The sequence below is a fragment of the Cervus elaphus genome, chromosome 7 (assembly GCF_910594005.1).
Source record: "Cervus elaphus chromosome 7, mCerEla1.1, whole genome shotgun sequence".
Classification (NCBI taxonomy): Eukaryota; Metazoa; Chordata; class Mammalia; order Artiodactyla; family Cervidae; genus Cervus; species Cervus elaphus.
The window spans coordinates 20855991-20876686 of NC_057821.1; the positions used below are offsets into that span (position 1 = coordinate 20855991).

General features: G+C 43.0%; 1 protein-coding gene across 3 annotated transcripts in view; it reads right to left on the bottom strand.

Moving 5' to 3' along the window:
* PLA2G7 (phospholipase A2 group VII) overlaps positions 1–20696 on the bottom strand; it is a 34284-nt gene that overhangs the window by 8560 nt on the left and 5028 nt on the right. The window contains exons 2-6 of one of the 3 annotated variants that reach the window (XM_043907661.1): positions 11032–11174; positions 5123–5244; positions 4528–4672; positions 2722–2815; positions 172–240 (exon numbers count right to left, since the gene is read on the bottom strand). In XM_043907661.1, the coding sequence (XP_043763596.1) occupies positions 172–240; positions 2722–2815; positions 4528–4672; positions 5123–5244; positions 11032–11140 (539 nt within the window). In that variant the 5' untranslated portion in view covers positions 11141–11174. Of the gene's footprint in view, positions 1–171; positions 241–2721; positions 2816–4527; positions 4673–5122; positions 5245–11031; positions 11177–20696 lie in introns of those variants that run through there. The other 2 variants (XM_043907662.1, XM_043907663.1) reach the window with 2 other exon arrangements.

A 20696-nucleotide genomic window follows, 5' to 3' on the forward strand; every position in this document is an offset into this window, starting at 1 on the left:
CTGCTGAGTGGCACAGAGTATAGGATTTTAGTTCCGCAACCAGGGATTGAACACAGGTCCTCGACAGTGAGAATGAGTCCTAACCACTGCACCACCAAGGAATTCCCTCTAACAGTACTTTGTATAAACCTTTAAGAAAGGTAGAGCTCATCCACATACCAAGTGACGTACCTGTGTTCTATAGCAGCAACTATAAACCCGTGGGATGCCAGATCAATGCCAATAGCAGAATAAATCGTCCTTCAAAACAAAAATGAGAGAAGCTCATGTGAACTACCAGTCGCAATTACAAGGGATCCACAAATAAAACCTGGGAATTGGGAGGTACTTATATCCCTGTAGGAGTGCCCTGGGGTAAAGCAGAGGGCTGTGGTTCTCAAAGGGGGCTGATTTTAGTCCTCTGGGGATATTTGACAATGTCTGGAGGTATTTTCATTATCAGGAGTAGGGGGTATATTACTGCCATCCAGTGGGCGCAGAGATACTGCTAAAACCATTCTCTGATGCACAGGACTACCTCTACAACAGGAAATGATCCAGTCCAAAGCTTCCAGGGTACCAAGGCTGAGAAACACTGGTGCAGTGATTATAAATATTGCCTTCGAGAGTTCTGGGTTTAAATCTTGGCTCTGCCTATTTCCAGTTATATGACTTTAAATAATTACATTACTCCATTTCTGTCCTCATCGGTGGGGACAGATAATAAAGTCTTGGCTTTGGAATAATTATAAGGTCTTTTGGTTGTTTTTTTATTTTTTTTTCAGTTTTTGGCCACACCAAGTGGCATGGGGACCTTAGTTCCCTGGCCAGGGATTGAACTCACTCCCCTATTGGAAGCACAGAGTCTTAACCACTGGACCACCAGGGAAGTCCCAGTTATTAGGTTCTGATAAGAAAATACATAACAGGCAGGTGGTACAATGTGATGCTTAAGACAACAGGACCTACACTCTGACCACTGCAGGTTATTGGATCCTGGCTCCTTCACTTACTAGCTGTCTGCCTGGGATAAATCACTTCTCTCTGCCTTGGTTCTTTACCTGCAGAAGGGTGATGTTGTAACATCTGGGACCTGGTGGGATTATTATAAAGATTTAGTAAGTTAACACATGTTCAGCACTTATAACCATGTCTAAAACAGTGGAAATACCAAACACAAGTCAGCTGTTAGGTAAATGACTAGACAGGGTGAGATGGTTGACGAGTCATGTGCTAATAAGCAACTACATTTAGAATCCCTTCCACATCTTGGTTCTGACAATCTTCTTCTCCTATCATGTATTCTTTTTTTTTTGACGTGAACCATTTTAAAAGTCTTTATTGAATTCATTATAATATTGCCTCTGTTTTTTGTTTTGTTTTGTTTTGTTTGGGTTGCGAGGCATGTGGAATCCTAACTCCCTGACCAGGGATTGAACTTGCACCCCCAGGATTTGAAGGCAAAGTCTTAACCACTGGATCAAAAGGGAACTCCTGCCTATTATGTATTCCATAGTAAATGGCCATAAAGAACACAAAGGAGGTAGGTGAGTATCATGTTTTCTACTGATGATGCAAGACCAACTCGTGAAGGGAAAATCATCTAGTACAGGGGATCAGCAAAACCTTTTCTGTAAAAAGCCAGAGAGTAATTGCTTCCAGCTCTGTGGGCCTTACATTATTTGTCTCAGACTCAGTTCTGCTGCTGTAGCACAAAACTAGAAGAGACAATGGGGGAAGTAAATGAGTGTGGCTGGTGTTTCAATAAAACCTTGTACACAGATGCAGGCAGCAGGCTGAATGTGGTCCTCGGAGTCTAAGATGCCAATCACTGGTCTCATAGGAATCAAATAACTGGTTGGGCTACAATTAAACAAGTGAAAATTTCTCATTGCAGATGCTACCTGATTTTTTTTAACCAGCTAAAAGCCACTTTTTCTTTTCTAAAATTCTTATAAACCTGAGTCAGAAAACCGGAAGGGAGTTGAGAAAATGTCAAAAAAAAGTAGATGGGGTGGTGGCCATGAAAACATGCTACCTGTCATGATCCAGAGACCATAGTTGACTAAAGAGCCCACCCAGCTCCTGCCCTAGTGGGTCAAGTAAAAGCAAGGCTTCCTGTAGGTTGGTTCCAGTGACAGAACATGGCATGTGTTTACCATAGGTCCTTTCCTATGAGATGCAGAACTCTGATGAGCAAATCTTGGTCAAGCACTCCCTCCATCAGCCTGGCCCAGTTTTTCTTAGAACTGTACCACATTCATACCCTTCATACCCAGTCCTTCTGTTTCCCATCTCCTTCTTAACTGTCCAGCCTGCATCACAGGCTGAAATCTCTCCCCATCTTCTCTGCTCCCTCCCTCCTGTCCTTCATGGGCATTTCCCAATACATGCATTTCATAGCTAATCTAATCATGGTGTCTATTTCTTGGAGAACCTGAACTAATACAGTGAATGATTTTGAGAGTGTAAATACTGTTATACAGAAAGACAACCACCCAAATTGCAACCGCCCCTCTCCTCTGTTTTGAGGCTGGTCTCCATGGGCTGGAGGCAGGAAAAGACAGGGCTAAGGATTGATTAGTAGATCACAGCTAATTCTGAAGGAACTCCAAGTCCTCCCAGGACAAGGACCAGCCTGACACTCCAAAATCTGCTGTCCCTTTTTTTTTTTTTTGAGGGGGGATGCATTCAGTGATTGATTCCTAGAGGCTAAAATTGTTCAGCCTCTTGACACTTTACCTGAATGCTCCAAGACCATGAGAAAAAATAATTAGTGGATATTTTTCCCCAGTCCTCAGAGGTGCGTTCCAGGCTGCAGGAATTGTTATTGAACCTAGAGAGCAGTGGGAGATGATAATTAGTGTCTTTTTCTGACTTGAATATCGCTGGTTAATTTAACTTACATCTCCTGAGTATAAAAACCTGACCCATGGAATTTATTCTTTTATGCATCAATAGTAAATTCATGTAAAAAAAAAAAAAAGCCTCCTACTAGATACCAAGCATGGGCATGAACTGCTTGTTTTTTTCTTAAGACCATAGGATCATGAATTATCAGTTCTCACTGTCAGCTCTGAACTTGAGGCGAGACATTTCCTACTGAGAGGTGCATTCAGGAAGGCTGCTCCTTATCATCAATCCCAGATCTTGGCAAAACTTCAAAGGGAATGTTCTGAAACCAAACAACCAGTAAACCTCAGGAGTATTATACTGAGATTCAGAATCTTCAAATGGGAAACTCCTCCCACTCTAATTTGATCAAGGTCAAGAGAAAGATGGAGAGACCTTAGACTTCACCCTCAGATGTGGCTTTGGATGAAGTTCTGCCACTGAGGAGCTGCTGACCTTGTGCCGGTCAAGAGAACTCTCTGAGCCTCGAGTCTTCTTCGGTAAAATGAAGGAAAATATAGCTCTCTCATGAGGGTTTGGTGAGAATCATGTTTAAGTGGGAATATACGTAGATAGCATCACTGACTCAACTGACATGAACTTGGGCAAACTCCAGGAAACAGTGGAGGACAGGGAAGCCTGGTGTGCTGCAGTCCATGGGGTCGCAAAGAGTCAGACATGACTTAGCGACTGAACAACAATATGTAAGGCACACCTATCCAGTCACATAGTAAAGGGCTCAAAATGGAGGATATGGTCTTTTCCTTCACTTCTCACTTATTACGGTCATCATTATCATCAATTATTTGTGTTCCACTTTCTCATCAACACAATGGAGATGTGCCCACGGAAATCGAATGTAATGATTGCTATAGCAGTGACCTATAAACTATTCAGGATCATAAAGATGCGTAATTATGTTCATCATTTCTCATATAAAGGGGGCTATTAAGAAAACTCCAAGGAGACGTTTAAAATAAATGCCAAAAGGTGTAGGTAGTTTTGAGGGGGAAATGTGAAGATGTAGTTAACACCAGGTCAAGAGTAGTATCTGGTGAGACAGATAAAGAAGGACAAAAGCCAATATTAATGAAATGTAGACATACTAAGTGATGGGTGCACATTGGATTGTTTTAGTGAGAGAGGCTGGCCCCTTGGGGGTGGTTATGGGAATGAGAGTGGAGTTTCCTCATATATGATAAATAAGAAATTAGCTTTCACTCCTTGGTTTAGGATATGGAGAGGTATGGTGGCTTCTGCCTTCTTTCTCTCTTTGCCCAACTGTAAATACACTTCAGCACATAGTATAGAAGGCAGAGGTCACACCAGCCCCGCTGCTGTTCTCATCACATTATTGCCCTCACAGAGAATGGAAGAAGGAAAAATCTGACCACCCACAGAAAGATGTTAGAGCCTGTCTGAAAGTCTGATACCTTCTCTCCCTCCACCCACCCTGTCCTATTCAGAACAGACAAAACAAGAACCCTTGATTCTCTGATAGTTACCTGGTCTTTTAAGAAATACTTTGTCATCTTAGGAGATGTTTGGACTGGAGACAATCTACTTTGGCCTTTAACTGCCTGAAACTCTTGCTGTTTTCAAGCTTTCCTTATAGTCTAGAGCTTACAAAGCAGGATCAATCTTACCAAATCTTACCAAAGAGTAAGTTCATAATTTTGCCCACAAGCCAGTGTGTTCCAAGAAATTTACTAAGACCCAAAAAATATTCTTTGTTTGGGATCCAAAGGGTGTCAGAGTGACCATCATCTTGAGATGGATAATACAAACGCAAGAAGGTGCCCTGTAGAGGAAGGAAATGAATGTGCATTTAGTCAAGTTGCTTCTCAAACCTATTCCAACAGCTGTTTTGCATATTTAATTAGTAAGGACCCAAATACCTCTGTTGTGCGTGAAGAGGTCCAGAGAGCTTTTTTTGATAAGATGCCATGGTGACTAAATATAATCAAAAGGAACAGAAATAGAACAGTATGCTTTTTGAATGAAAAGAAAGTATAAGCAGCCTGGTTTCAGACATTAGAGAAGGGAGGAAAACTGAGTTTATAAATAAGTTAATCTGCAGACAGCAGTGACCTGAGGAATGGCTTCACCAGCCAAAGGCTTGCCATGAAATCATACCAATGACAAAATGAGTCATTCTCAGCTGAAAGCAGGGTCAGTTTTCAAAACCTTCTCATGGACCATAGCCACAGTCAATATTAGAATATAAGGATAAATGGTATTAAAACATTACCTTATTAGTGTAATTAAACATCAAGTCTGTACAACCGACGGAATAAGATCCATTTCCTCTTGGGATTTTAGTTTGACCAATGCTTACAGCAGCCATCAGAGCTTGCATCTTACTGACCCATGCTGGAAAACAGGTCAATATTATTTCACTTGTCATCCATGACTCCCCAGACTTGATTATTCCAAGAAACTTGGAGGGAATCAAGTGACCACCCATAGTTTCTGGCCTTCATTTTTTCACTAACTAGTAAAATACACAAATAGTTATTGAAGACCCTCTGTATGTGAAGAACTGTGTGGGGAAAAAGATGGCAGTCGACATCCCCCTTCTCCTAAGATGCTTAAGATCATCATCACCTCCTAATCCTTGTAGCTTTGCCCTTACCTACTACACCTGTCCAGAGCATATTAAAGACCACTTCCTAAATCCATTTTTCCTAAACATGAACTTTACCTGATATTTCAGATTTGAGCTCTTCCCACTGGATATCTACATCTGACAACCTTCCTACAGGAACAGCAAAGCCCATGATCCAGAGTGAAATTACATGACTGTCTCCCAACTCCCCCACTTCACCCTCCAACCACACAGCCTGCAGCTCCAGAATTCCATAGCTTGGGGATCCCAAATCAGAAACATAGGAATCATGCTACTCTCTTATTTCTCCCCTGCCATCTACATCCAACCAAGTTCCAATTTCTAACATTTGTTTTTAGGTTAGCATTCTCTCTCCAGTATGTCTCTACTCTGCTAGCTCAACTGTCTCACTTACACCTTCAGTGTTTTTGACCAGTCACCATCTCTCCTGAACATCTATTCACCTTGGATCCTGACCCCTTCAACTGTATCCTTCACACAGTTTCTGGAAGGATTTAAAGTATAAATCTCACCAGGCTAGTCTTCAAATCCTTCAATCACCAGTTGTTTTTCCTTGAAGACAGCATGTATTGGAATCTTTCTGGAAGGCAGTTTGTAGGTTGTATTCAAATCTACAATGCCTTCCAGTGTGGGGCGGCTTCTTTTCTATACTGGGGAGTTGAAACTCGGAGAGATTCATAAGTGTACAAGTTAAAACCCAAGTTCCCGGGCACTGTGAGAAAGACCCTTGGTGATCAGAAGGTCCTTTGCTTCCTACTCTTCTTTTTTTCCCCATAATTTACCTCCCTTCTATGTGCTGCAGCACTCCTGAGCAACACAGTGGGCTGTTGCTTGCATCTGCACCTTAATAAATGTTGTTCCCTGCATTTGAAATCCCCATGGCAAACTCCTATTCAACCTTTAACATCTTGAGTGGATGTCAGGTCTTCTCTGAAACTTTCTCTGATTCCCCAGACTTAGTCATTTCACCCTCAGTATTAAATAAATTCCCTGTATATATTTTTATCTTCCTATCACATTAGACTAAAATTATGTTTTACTACTCTGTCTCCTAAGAGTAGCTCATAAGAGCTGCATCCACATCTTTGTATTCTCAGATCTTTAACACAGTATCTGGCACATGATTGGAGCTCAATAAATATTTGTGAAAATGACCAGAACTAAACTTTACACTGTCACTGGGTCTCTTCTGTCTCTGTTAAATGCTTTATGGCATATATTCTTTAATCCCCTCATTCTTGAAATATTTTCTCTCTCTGGTGCCAAAATCCTTCAACCCACCTGAAGTCTCACCTGTTCTCCTTCCTAACCCACAATCAAGTCCACATTTAATTTCAGTATGTATCAATGCATCTGGACTCACTTTTCTAGATTCAGCTAGCCTGCTCCATTCCTTCTTCTGGACTGTGAGAGGTGATTACTTTGCTGGACAGTCTTTCATGCTTTCTATCACACTCTGCCTCTGCCATGTAGACACATAACTATGTTATGCATGGCATCTGACTTCATAGGGCGTCTCTCAGAAAGGTGTTGAGTCATGAGAAGAAGGTCATTTACATCCTCCACACTGGTGTGTGAAGCACCTGCCAGTGATGAGCCTTTCAATTCACAAGGCCTTGCTACTTCAAGTTGGTCCATGGACCAGCATCAACTGGCATCAAATGGGAGCTTGGGAATGAGGCTCTTAGGCCTCACCTCAATTCGACTGAATCTGAAAAGTTGTGTCTTTTGTCAGAAGCACTGGGCTAAGATACCAGACCACTGGCCTGACACACAGTCAGCAATTCATGTTCAAATTGTAGGAGATAGCTCCAAGGAAGGCAATGGTTGTGATGAATGGACCCCGCTGCTGGAGCCAAGTGATGCTATCTTGGGTTCCAGTTGTACATCTTATAAGCTATGCCGCTCTGCCCTAGACACTTTACTTCCTTCTCTGATCCTCATTTGTAAAATGGGGATATAATCACTTGGTCAGCCCTCAGGACAGCTGTACGGATCAAGTGATCACATAAATCAAGGTAGCTTGACTTGACCAGTTCAGTTCAGTCACTCAGTCATGTCCAACTCTTTGCGACTTCATGGACTGCAGCGCACCTTGTCCATCACCAACTCCCAGAACTCACTCAAACTCATGTCCTGACTTGACTTACAGGTGTGTTATGACCACCACCTGTAACAGGCGACAACTGAGGTTATTTGCCCCTTCCCTACAGTTAGCTAATTCTGGTTACCCAAATTCAAGCCCGACGAGGAGTTTTAGCAGATCTACACTAGATCATGGGCTTCCCAGGTGGTGCTAGTGGTAAAGAACCTGCCTGCCAATGCAGAAGACATAAGAGACGTGGGTTCAGTCCCTGGGTCAGGAAGATCCCCTGAAGGAGGGCAGGCAACCCACTCCAGTATTCTTGCCTGGAGAACCCCATGGACAAAGGAGCCTGGCGGGCTACAGTCCACGGGGGTCACGAAGAGTTAGACACTAAGACTGAAGCGACTTAGCATGCACGCACACTAGATCATACCATTTTTCTCTGTATAGATACAAAATCCAAGGCATTTCCTCTGGAACAATTCTTTAAAAAGCTTTACCTATAAGGCTAACATTTTAGGGTCTATTTAGAATTACAAAAGGCTTTTTCTCTCCCATTTAAGACTGTTGGCTGAGTGGTCCTTCATGATGTAATAGCAAGACTTCAAGTCCGGAGGACAGAAGGGCAGGCCTTCTGTGACGAGCAGCCTGGGTTCTCCTGCAGCCCCCACCCACAGGAACCATGGTGTGGCCACAGGGACTCAAACCATAGTTTGGTGAGGAACCCCGGAGAACCCACAGCTTCCTGGGAAGTACTACCACTAGAATTGAGTGTCCAGTTCTAGAACAACGGGTTCCATGTTGTACAAGGTTCCTCTTACGAGATGTCAGTTCCACCCAGGCTCTGGGAACATTTCCACTCACCTCAGAGTAACCTGGTCCTCTAAAACCAGCTCTACCAAAAAGCCTCATCCAGCGTTCAGGAGCCCAGGTCAAGGTAAAACTGCTAGGCTGCCAGTTCCAGGATGCCTGACCCCTGAGATGGTCTCAGAAAACTTTGAGCTGACTCAGGGTTGAGTATAGGTCTCCAGGGCCCTGTGGCTGGTGAGTGCCAGGATGGTTGCAGAAAAGGTTCACCAAACAACAAGGTCCTACAGTATAGCACAGAGAACTAGTCAATGTCCTGTGATAAACCACAATGGAAAAGAATAAGAACAAATATGTGTGTGTGTGTGTGTGTGTGTGTGTGTGTGTATAACTGATTCACTTTGCTGTAGAGGAGAAATTAAATACAACATGTAAACTAACTATACTTCAGCAAAGTTTTAAAAAAAGAAAAGGTTCACCAGCCCACAGCTAATGGATAGGATTCTGGATTTCCCATTCTCTAGCCATCGATCAGCACACATCATGAAAAAAAAAAGAGACAAGGAGGAGACTTGCCAGGTTGAATGGCCACTCTCTAGATGATATAGTTTTATGGTTCAGAACTTATAGACGCCACTTCCTATTTTTCTTCATTTTAATAGCAGCATTAGAATCTACGGCACGCTGTTAATCTTAGTATACATTTTTGGTGATGTTCATTTATCAAATAGTCCCAATGTCTGTTTCCGGGGTTGGAGATGGATTGTACAGATGTGAGGAAAATGACCCTCTATTTATGATTTTATGTCCTCCATTAACAAATGGGACATCTCTAGCCATGCTGATAAACCTTTTAGCTATATGACCATATTTTCTATGAATTCATTTAATACAAATGATACAAATAATCATACATTACTTTCATCTTTTATTGAATAAACTATTTCTAATAATTTTAAACATATTCATGCATTGTTTTTTGAGTGTTTAGGATGAATGGGCTAGGAGGACAGATGAATCAAGCAGTGTCCTCAAGTTTCTGCTGGCTCAATAACGGCTTTCCAGTTATTTCCAAACTTGGGGGAATAGGGTACATGTTTTGAAATTCCCACCCTGTACCAATATAAAGCACATGATGTAAAAGAATCTGCTCATCATGTAAGGTGCCACCTGTTTTCAACCTACAGATAAGGTACCGAGAGAATTAATATAATCAGGCTGCAGGCCCTTGAACTCGATTATGAGTCCTCTGTGTTAGTCACCAATGAGATATGACTCATGCCTCACCTTTCTGATAAGTATTGTTGCATGAATGGACCTGTGAGATAAGAGGTCATTTCTATGCAAATATAGACAGAAGATCTAGTCTCTCTCCTGCTGTTGTGTTCATTTCCCCATCTATGAAGTAAGGCCAGATTGGTAAGGCATGGGGTTATCAAAGATCTTTGGTAAATGTCACAGTCAGGAGTCACCCATCAACCCTGCACAACTAGATCCAGAGAAGTTATGTCTCCCTAGGTGCACAGGTCAGTGGATACAGACAGTGTGGCACCTTTCAGAGGCCACCAACACTGCTCACCTGAGCAGATGACAGAATTCCTGAGCCCAACTGTCTGAAATTAGCAAGCGTTCTCAAGACTCCAGAAGGAATCACTTTGCAATCAAGGTCCTTTTGGGGGGTCATAGATGTCCCTGTCTAGAGATGGCTGACCCACTCTGGCCCCCACTCCTGGGCTTGACCAACCCTCCGCCTCCTTTTGTCACTGTTGTTGAGTCGCTCAGTCGTGTCTGACTCTTTGCGACCCCACGGACTGCAGCACGCCAGGCTTCCCTGTCCTTCACTATCTCCCAGAGTTTGCTCAAACTCATGTCCATTGAGTTGGTGATGCCATCCAACCATCTCATCCTCTGTCGCCTCCTCTCCTTCCCTCCCCACAAAAGATAAGAAAGAGCAGGTAAGATAGAGTCACATTCTTATCTGGGACTCCAGGTGCCTGCTGGTCCCTGCTTTTCCCCGACATTAGACAGAAAAGGTTGTCTGACTCTGGATCCAAATTCTAAATCACCATTTTCTAACACCTCCCCACCATGAACCAGGACTACACCTGTTGATCGAGACACCTGCCTCTTCTTCACCATCTTGGGGGCAGGTTTGGGGTTTCCTCGGAGGGCACTCCAGGGGAGATGTGTTACTGTACCCAGAGGGCATGGGTCAGGGCAGTGATGCACTAAAAAGGGCAGTGTGGACCTTCTCCTCCGTGATTGCAAGCTGAGCTTCCAGCTTGTCTGAAAAGGCCTCATCTGAGCAGTCCTGCAGTCCTTTTCTTTTGGTCACGCCACATGTGGGATCTTACTTCCCCGACCAGGGATCGAACCCATATCCCCTGCACTGGAAGTGCAGAGTCTTAACCACTGGACCACCGTGGAGGTCCCTGTCTTGCAGTTCTGATGTTGAAGAAGAAGGCACTTCTTTCTCCAGGTTCAGCAGGAAGAAGAGTGAGGCCCCTCCACTCCCTCAGGAGAGTTAAGGATCTCCACCAGCACCTTCTTAGACGATCCCACACATAACGTCCCTGGGGCCACTTTGAGTCTAGCAACAGGTGGATAGTTCAAGCCCTTGAACAAATATACCTCTTACCTTCTGATTTAATATGGGCAACTGGATTCAGGTCTTGCCAGTCAAAAGGATAAACCAGCGCAAGGCAGGTGCAGAGGCAGAAAAGCGCATGCAATTTGGACGGTAACATCTCCGAAGCTGAGCTGCCGTTTCAGCTTAACCTTCTTTAAGGCAAAGAATGACATGGAAAAACAGACATGCAATAAATAGGACTTAAATAGGCTGACCGGTCAGTGAGATTAAGGGACTAGAACATGATTCCATGGGTTATGAAGGGAGAAGACGCTTGGAAAAAAATGGCACATGCATTTTCTATGATGGGTTTTGGGGAAGCACTAGAGTGTTAGGGTTCTTGGTAATGCTGGATTGCAGAGCCCAGAAATAACATTTGTAGGCTGGAATATTAGGTTGTTGGCCACTAGTTTCCTAATTTGTAGCGGTCTAGTCAGGTTATAAAGAAGAGCATCCAACTGTAATAATTATAACAATCACATATCATAATCATACACATGGGCTTGTCAAGCACATAGTAAATCCTCAATGTTTTGGCTAATGTTTCCCTATATTTGTAAAAACATCATATTGCAGCAGCTGGGGTTTTTTATGGTGCTGGTGATGTTATATTTGGGTAGAATCTCTATAATTCTGCTCCACTGAGAGTTTCAAGGAGCAGATTGTATTTGCTGTTCCAAGTGTCTAACAGGGGACCTAGCAGGCAGTCAGCGTGGAACAAATGTCAGTAGAACTGGTAAATAAAGCCTGACTCATGGTAAAAATAAACTGTATTACAGTGAGACTCTTTGCTAACATCTTATCAGCAAAAAACTATCTTGGATCTATGCCTCATCAGTCCCCTTGCACATTTCCCCCATCAGCTTTTCGTGGTGATGGAAATGGTCCAAGTCACCACCATCTATCTTCTTCTTGAATTTTGCAGTAACCTCTAACTGGTTTCCCCCAAAGCCTTCAATTCCCAATATAGCTTCTGGAGTGACAATGCCATTCCTCTTGCTCAAAGCCCCGAGAGGACTTCACATCACATAGAGCAGAAACCACAGGCCTTAAAGTAACTAAAAAGGCTCTATAGCGTGTACCCAACAGACTCCTGATCTGAGCACCCCCCCAGCCCCTCCTGCACACTCACCCACACACCCGCTGCAACCACACACCTCCTTTGCCATCCAGCAAACATTCCAGTCATCCAGGCATCCACTCCTCCTTGGAATCTGAACCTGTGTCCCACTTCCAGGAAGGCTCTCTGCTCTGATACCCAAATAACCGGCTCCCTCACTCCTAGGTTTTGGCTTCCATGTTACCTTCTCAATGAGATCTTCCCAGTAGACTACACAAAGCCATTACCAACCATCACCAAAGTTTCCCAGGGCCAGGAAAGGAGGTGATCTCTGACCTGGTTCCTCCGGGGCGCAAAAGGAGAAGACAGTTCCCAGCTCAGCAAGCAGAGCTCACCCATCTGGGCACAGTCAGGAGGCGGAGCCACGGGCAGCACAGAAGGCCGTACGTACCCTTTCGGCCCAGCACATTCAGGCCATGCCTCCATCGGGGTACTATCTGCCCTCTACTGTGATGCTCTGTTGTACAGCGTGCAGAATTGCTTACCCCAGTAACCCGTGAGCTCCTCCAAAGCAAGGAACGGTCCCATTTGTCTTTCTATTATTGATTCTTAACGAAGGGCCCAGGCTATATATAGCAAACACTCCTAAATGCTTCTTGAAGGAGAATGAAGGATACTGTCTTCTTTTGGTTTGGGCCATCAGAAAACTGAGAAACCCATTCACAGACGCTTCAGCACTAGGTTTCCAATACTGTACACAAAGTGTGCGGGGCCTGGCCACTTAGACTTTAGTGCCTACATCCCAATTGCCTGGGTCTGAATCAAGTATGGTTTGGGATGTAACTTCTGTGTTATTTGCTCTGAGGTTTCATCCCACCCCCCATCCTTAAGTATTATTATTACCCATCTCCTCCCTTAAACACAGAAGTTACATCCCAAACCATACAGTTAGAACCATCTCTGTTCTAAGAATGCTACCTCTTCTTAGAATTTAAAATAAAAATGGGACAACTATTCTCTTCTGAAACATTTTCCCCTCTAGCTTCAGGGAAGTAGAAGTCAGCCCTCTCTCAGGAGGTTTAATAGTGAAACAGGCAATTTTGGATGAGAAGTCCTTCTGAAACTGAATCACTGATGCTGTGCCCAAGGCCAACTAAGTAATAAAAAAGATTTTGTTTGGCAGAATTAAAGAAAAACAACCAGGAAAAAAAAAAAAAGATTTTGATATTTATTTTGCATCAGTTTTACATTTTATAAAAAGCTGATTCAGAGCTACTTGGACCAGTAAGGGGACTTGATGAGGCTTAGATTCCCGAAGAGTGAACAAACACTCCTGATTAAAGTGTCCTAGGTGTCTGAGAAGAGACTTGGGATTGGTTTTCTTGCATCTCACCTTGGTGATTTTGGTTTTTGATTGGCTTTAATATTAGGCTTAAACTCTTAAAGACAAAGAAATGTTTTGATTGCAATTCAGGCCTTCTGAATCCAAATCTTGATTATTGGTTTGGTTAAGAAATAAAAAGAAGGTGATATGAGGCCTAACTAATTATCTTTTACTTAGCATCTACTGCAGGCCAGCGCTAGATAGCTGGGTAATTTACGTAATGTCTAGTCCTCACAATAAGGAGTAGAGTTGCTGCTGCTGCTAAGTCGCTTCAGCCGTATCCGACGCTGTGTGACCCCATAGACGGCAGCCCACCAGGCTCCCCCACCCCTGGGATTTTCCAGCAAGAACACTGGAGTGGGTTGCCATTTCCTTCTCCAATGCACGAAAGTGAAAAGTGAAAGGGAAGTCGCTCAGTCATGTCTGACTCCTAGCAACCCCATGGACTGCAGCCCACCAGGTTCCTCCGTCCATGGGATTTTCCAGGCAAAAGAGTACTGGAGTGGGGTGCTATTGCCTTCTCCCAGGAGTAGTTAGGTGGGTATTATTACCTCCGTTTTACAGATAAAACACAGAGGCTTGCATTTGCAGCAACATGGATGGACCTAGATGATCTCTAGATGATCATACTAAGCAAAGTAAATTATAAAGAGAAAGATAAATATCATACGCTATCACTTAAATGTGGAATCCAAAATATGACACAAATGAACTCATCTATGAAACAGAAACAGGCTCACAAACATACAGAATAGACATGTGGTTGCCAAGCAGGGTGGGAGAGGGAAGGATTAGGAGTCTGGGATTAGCAGATGCAAACTTCTATAGACAGGATGGATAAACAACAAGGTCCTAGGGAACTATAGCCCTATAGTCCCTAGCCCAGGGAACTATATTCAGTAGCCTGTGATAAACCATAAGGGAAAAGAATATGAAAAAGATTATATAATTGAGTCACTTTGCTGTATAACAGGAATTAACACAACATTGTCAATAAGCTATATTTCAATAAAATTTAAAAATAAAAACAAACAAAACCCACTGAGGCTTGGAGAGATTGGCTTACTCTTGTACTGACTGGTAGGTTTCAGTGACTTCACTACCAAGTCCCTCCCTCTGAGGCATGTGAGAAAAAAATAATCAGTATATAGGCTCTACTTTTTACTTAAATATGCACATTTATACATAAATAGGAAAAATAAAAGTCTAGATGAGTATAAAGCCAGAATATTCTCAATGGTTACATTTAAGTGGCAAGATTACAGGTGATTTTAGTTTCCCTTTTTCACATGTGCTTTTCTAATCTGTCAACAGTGAACAAGAATCACTTGAGTACGAAAAAAAAAGGAAAGGAAACAAAACCCTAGCTCTTTCCTTGAGTAACTAAATCTAAATCGATTGCTTCCTGCCAGAAATAAGCTATATTTTTAGATATGTTGGGCTTCCCCGGTGGCTCAGACAGTAAAGAATCCGGGTTCAGTCTCTGGTTGGGAAGATCCCCTGGAGAAGGGAATGGCAACCCACTCCAGTATTCTTGCCTGGAGAATTCCATGGACAGAGGAGCCTGGCAGGCTACACTCCATGGGGTTGCAAAGATTCAGACATGACTGAGCAATTAACACTTCCACTTCCTTAGATATTTTAGGTCCAATTTAGGGATAATGTTAGATTGGAGACTTCGCTTTAGAGCACTAATTTTAGAAGAAAGGTATGCTTTAGTTTCAGTTTAAAAAACTGGAGTAGGTTTTTCAAAATTTCAAATTAGGACCCGTGAGCCAGTCATTGTACTAGGCTTTTAAGGGAGTCCCAGTGTGTGGAATACGAGTGTGTGTGTTCCTGCATGGGTACAGAGTGGGGATGAGGTGTAGGATGACAAACATGCTTCAAAGAATGCCCCGTAAAAAAAACAGGGACTTCCCTGGTGGTCCAGTGGTTAAGAATCCATCTTCCATTGCAGGGGACTCGGGTTTGATCCCGGTCACGGGACTCAGATCCCACATGTTTCGGAGCAACTAAGCCTGCACGCCACAATTACGCAGACCACGCATTGCAACAAAGAGCCAAAAAAAAAAAAACAAATAGTGTGTCCAGTTTGGGACTTTCCCAGTGGTTCGATGATTAAGACTCCGGGCTTCCCCTGCAGGGGATGTAGTAGGTATAATCCCTGGTCAGGGAACTAAGATCCCATCCCATCTGCCTCATTGAACAGACAAAAATGTAAAATGTCTAAAAATGTTAAAAAGTGTGCCCAGTTTTGTGATCTAGATGAAGATCGAGGTAATCTACCCTGGTTCAGGTGAAGTTAGGAGACCATATTTAGTCCAATTCTGTTGTTTTATAAACAAAGAAACTGAGGCCCAGAGAAGGGAAGCAACTTGCCAGGAACAACACAGTAAATTAGTGGCCACTTTAAGAACAGAAGATCTTGTTCCCTGACCACCCAGTCATCAGATTTGCAGCAGCAGTGAGACCTGTCCTGTAGGTGAGGAGTGAAGAATGTGGATCCTGTGGAGATCTGAACTGGAGATCTGCCCAGGAAATTCCCCTGGGCAATGGGAAGGGCCTGAGTTTGCAATCAGAAGGATCAACTCCGGGTCAGTCATTGGGTATCTGGAACCTAAATCACCTAATCATTGAAATGAAAGAAACCACCTTATCTTGTAGGGTTGATGAAGTGAGAAAATGCCAGCAAAAAGCTCAACCATCAGGCCGGCAGAGTGCCCTTTTCCCTTCTTCCCCAGAAACAAGATTAGCTTCACTGGAAGCAAAGTAGATTAGATTCTCGAGATTACCTAGGAGAGCCCAGTGATCCGAAAGCCGGTAACTGTCCTGCCAAGCTGTCAACACAGCATCAGTGCTGCAGGCTCTGGTTCCGTCAGGTTTCTCATCCTCTGCATCACTGACACTTGTGTGTGCATGCGTGCGTGCTCAGTCACTTCAGTTGTGTCCAACTCTTTGCAACCCTATAGACTATGGCCGGCCAGGCTCCTCAGTACATGGGATTCTCCAGGCAAGAATACTGGAGAGGGTTGCCACACCCTCCTCCAGAGTATCTTCCCGACCCAAGGATTGAATTCATATCTCCTGAATTGCAGGCAGATTCTTTATCACTGAGCCACCGGGAAGCCCATCATTGACACTTGGGACCAGGTAATTCCTGGGAATGGGGTCTGTTCTGTGTATCGTAGGATGTTTAGCAGCATCCCTGACCTCTACTCACCAGATGCCAAAGGTAGCGCCCCTTCCCTTTACTTGTGATAAGCAAAAATGTCTCCAAACATTGCCAAGTGACTTCTGCGGTGGGGAGGAACTGCCCCCAGTTGAGAACCCTGGGCTACATAATGGGCAAATGGGCACAGGCATGGGCCTGTCTTACCTAGGAGATGAGACAAAACCACACACTTAGAAACAGTGTTGAAAACCATCTGCATGTGTGTGTGTGCGTGCTCAGTCATGTCTGACTCTTTGTGACCCCGTGGACTGTAGCCCACCACTCTGTCCATGGAATTCTACAGGCAAGAATACTGGAGTGGGTAGCTATTGCCTTCTCCAGGGGATCTTTCTGACCCAGAAATTGGACCCAGGTCTCCAGCACTGCAGGCAGATTCTTTACTGTCTGAGCTACCAGGGAAGCCATCTACTTTAAGACAAATAACTATTACTCTGAGCCCTCTTGCTAAGCAGACGGGTGTATCTAAGTATTCAGTGTATGTGCTGCTTTAGATTTACAAAGATATGTGAATTCTTCATCAATGAATTCATATGTGATATGTATGCATCACCTCATTTGCTTTTCATCTTATTCTCCAAGTAATCTAGTTGGGGATCTTCCCATGATACCCTTGCCCAGAAGCCCTACCCCTTCCCACAATGCCCACTGGACTGTGTGTTCACCTCTGACAGTGCTGACTTTACCACAACAGCCTATCCACCAGACCACCCATTCAACCATCCACCCATTCAAACATCTACAGAGCACTACGTGCTGAGTACTAAGCAACCATAAGGACATGAAACCCCATGTAGGGGTTCTTGTCCATTTTCCCTCAAATGGAATGAAGCTGCTCCCACTAAAGGTCCGGTATCCTTCATCTTTTTAAATTTCTCATAGTTCTATGTACTTGGTGGGGGAGGTCCTTAACAATGTTCCTCTGGTTTCTGATTCACTTCTCTAGCTTTATTTCTTAAAGTAAGCTGTTTTATTCTTTTATGTGATTTTTTTAATAAGAAGCCACCCATCTTCTGTGGAGGTATCACACAATTTAGGTAAATATGACCAAACGCTCCCCATGTTGCTAAAAGGAAAACAGCGCTTCTTGCTTTTCCAAACAAAGAACTACTGTAATTGGCTCTAAGTCACTGGTTTGCTGGGACACTGGCTTCTTTTTATCTTCTGATGGTCATTAAGACCTTTGGGAGGATGACCATAAGGCTCTCGTATCTGAACACAGAGGAATAATTCATAAAAAGTCTTTTATTTCTCCCAGTCCTCTTTTCACAGAAAAGTGCCTTTTTCTCAACTATGGGATACAGCTTAGCTAGAAATGTATTTACATTGACGAACTAGGACCCTGAGAAGTCTAATATTGACTTTGCACATTTACAACAGGGAATACAAGATGACACACAGTCTTCACAATCCAATGTATGAAAATCCACTACCACCACCACCAGCCAATATAATCTTTTCTTTGAGAAAGATATAACTGGACAGACAGTAATAACTAGTAAACAAAAGGCTGGGAACACAGGACTTATTCATTCCTTAACAGTGCCAAATTTACCAAAGCAAAACCAGCGGTTCTGATGGGGGTATAAAAGGCATCCTGATTATTGGATGGTAATCTGGCAAGACTTCAACTGTCCATATCCTTTGATCTTTTCACTACATTTCTGAGATACACACAACACACAAATCTTATACACAGGGAAGTAAAATCCTAAAAATGGTATGCCACTTCATTTATTCCAACTCTAGAAGAATCAACACACATGGAAACCCTACAGAGGTCAAACAGTAAAGGAATACCATAGATGGGATTATATTCAGTTATTTTTCTATAAGTGACATTTTAAGCAACTATACCCTTGTTTGATAAAAAAAAAATATTTACTCCATTCTGAAACAGGCTAAAGGCAGCTTGAACATCAGACTATAGCAGCAGTTCTCAACCAGGGCAACTTTATTCCCCAGGGGACATTTGGCAGTGTCTGGAGACATTTTTGGTTGTAATGACTGGGAGGTGATGATTACTGGCATCTGGAGGGCAGAGACCAGGAATGATGCTAAACATCTTACAATACACAGGACAGACCCACAACACCATTTATAGCTCAAAATGCAAATAATGCTGAGATAGAAGGACCTTGGTATAAAAGGATGTGGGTGAAGCTGTATCCTTCAATAATAAACCATATTCTTTAATAATAAAGACATATTTATTCCATTCTGAGACAGGCTATAGGAAGGTAGATGCCTGGTCAATACAAGGAAGAACTTTTAACATCATCAGGTCATTTATGATGTATTCCTCACAATGTAGAGACAGCTCTCTACCATAAAAAGGATTCTAACCGAGTTAACTGGTCCCATGCTGGGATGCTGAAAAAGGTAGGGGTCCTTGGGTGTAATTAGACTCTGAGTTTTCACCTTTATCAAAGATGTATGATTCCATTTAAAAGCACCAGCAAACATTTCCTACTTTATACTTATTATTATTGAAACTAGGAAAGAGAAAATGCAATACCTGCTCCATTAATTTGTTTTATTTCTACCATATTAGCTAATGGGATCAAAACTTAATATGGACATTATCCCAAATGTGTAATAAGCAAGTGACTTCTGCAGAAAAATCTAAAGCCTCTTGTCCTGGGCACAGCTGATACAACTCTTGTGCAATCATTTCACAACCTAAGAAAAGAGATATGGCCAAAAAAAAAAAAAAAGAAGAAGAAGCAACAGCAGTTCCCTATTGTGGAACCAATTTCGTTGATTCTACTCATATTTAGAACACGGGAGCTCATTTGCCTCCACTTTGCAAATATCCAGATGTTTGCTGCTGTCTGTGGCTTTCAAATCACAAATGGTTAAGTTATCTAAGATCTCTGGGCCGTTGGAGGCCATATTGGGAGCATTCTGGTGCATTCCATGCCAGTTAAACCATATCTCATTGAAATAGTAGAGCTTTAAAGGCTTTGACAAATGAAAGTTTACTGAAAGGGACAACAACCCAGCAATAACCAGACAGATGGGGGAACAAGGCAGCAAATCACATGAGGAGCTGTTGAAGGAAACAGGGATGTTTACGCTGGGGGAAACCCAGATGGCACATGACAGCTACAGTTCTATGGAAAAGGGATGAGTCCTACATGGACCCAGACTGTAGACCTCTGTCAGCTGGAGCTCTTTGACAACTACCACATTCTCTCTATCACAGGAGCAGTTTAAACGCACATCTGCGGAACACCATCAAGCATGCTGGAGAAGGAATTCCTGCATTGGATAAGGGTGAATGTGAACTGGACGGGCCAAACTAGATAACCCTAACCCTAGGGCTCCCAGTTAGGTAACTTAAATGAGCTTAACAGACCCTGTGTAATAGAAAAAATAGTGGTGGAGGCTGCAGTAGATGGGACCATCTGAAAGGGTCCAAGTCTATCCCAGTTGGTTGCTGTCATGTTGGAATGAGCTCTTCAAGTTACCAGATCTTCATTTTTTTTTCCAATTAAAGCCAGAAAACCATATTTGTATATGAAACCTATTGATTTTTAAAGAAGAGCACCTAATCCAATATTTCAGAGCATGATATAAGTTAAACAGAAGATGCTGTGGCCTCTGGGAGAAACTGTAACAACTTCCTTAAAGATGCCCTAACCACCCTCAACCCTAAGGGACTCTGACAGTAAATAAGGCAGGAGAGAAAGCGTATAGATTCTAGAATTACAGTCACATCTTGTCTGCAATTTGAATCACCAGTCTGGCCACTTCAAGCTGATATTCAGATGAGCCGACCAATAAATAATTAATAAGGTCTGGCAAAGGAAAGCTAACTGGGGAACCACAAGTCACTAAGAACTGCATTGCACAAGATGTAAATGAGGAAAGGCTTCTATTTCCCTCTAACAGACACCTTTTCTTCTAGTATGCTACATGTCAAAATGAGGCAGGGAAGAGAAACAAATTTTCTCAGCTGTCTGGCTGCTGAGAAGGTCAGGCCTACCGTAGTTGGT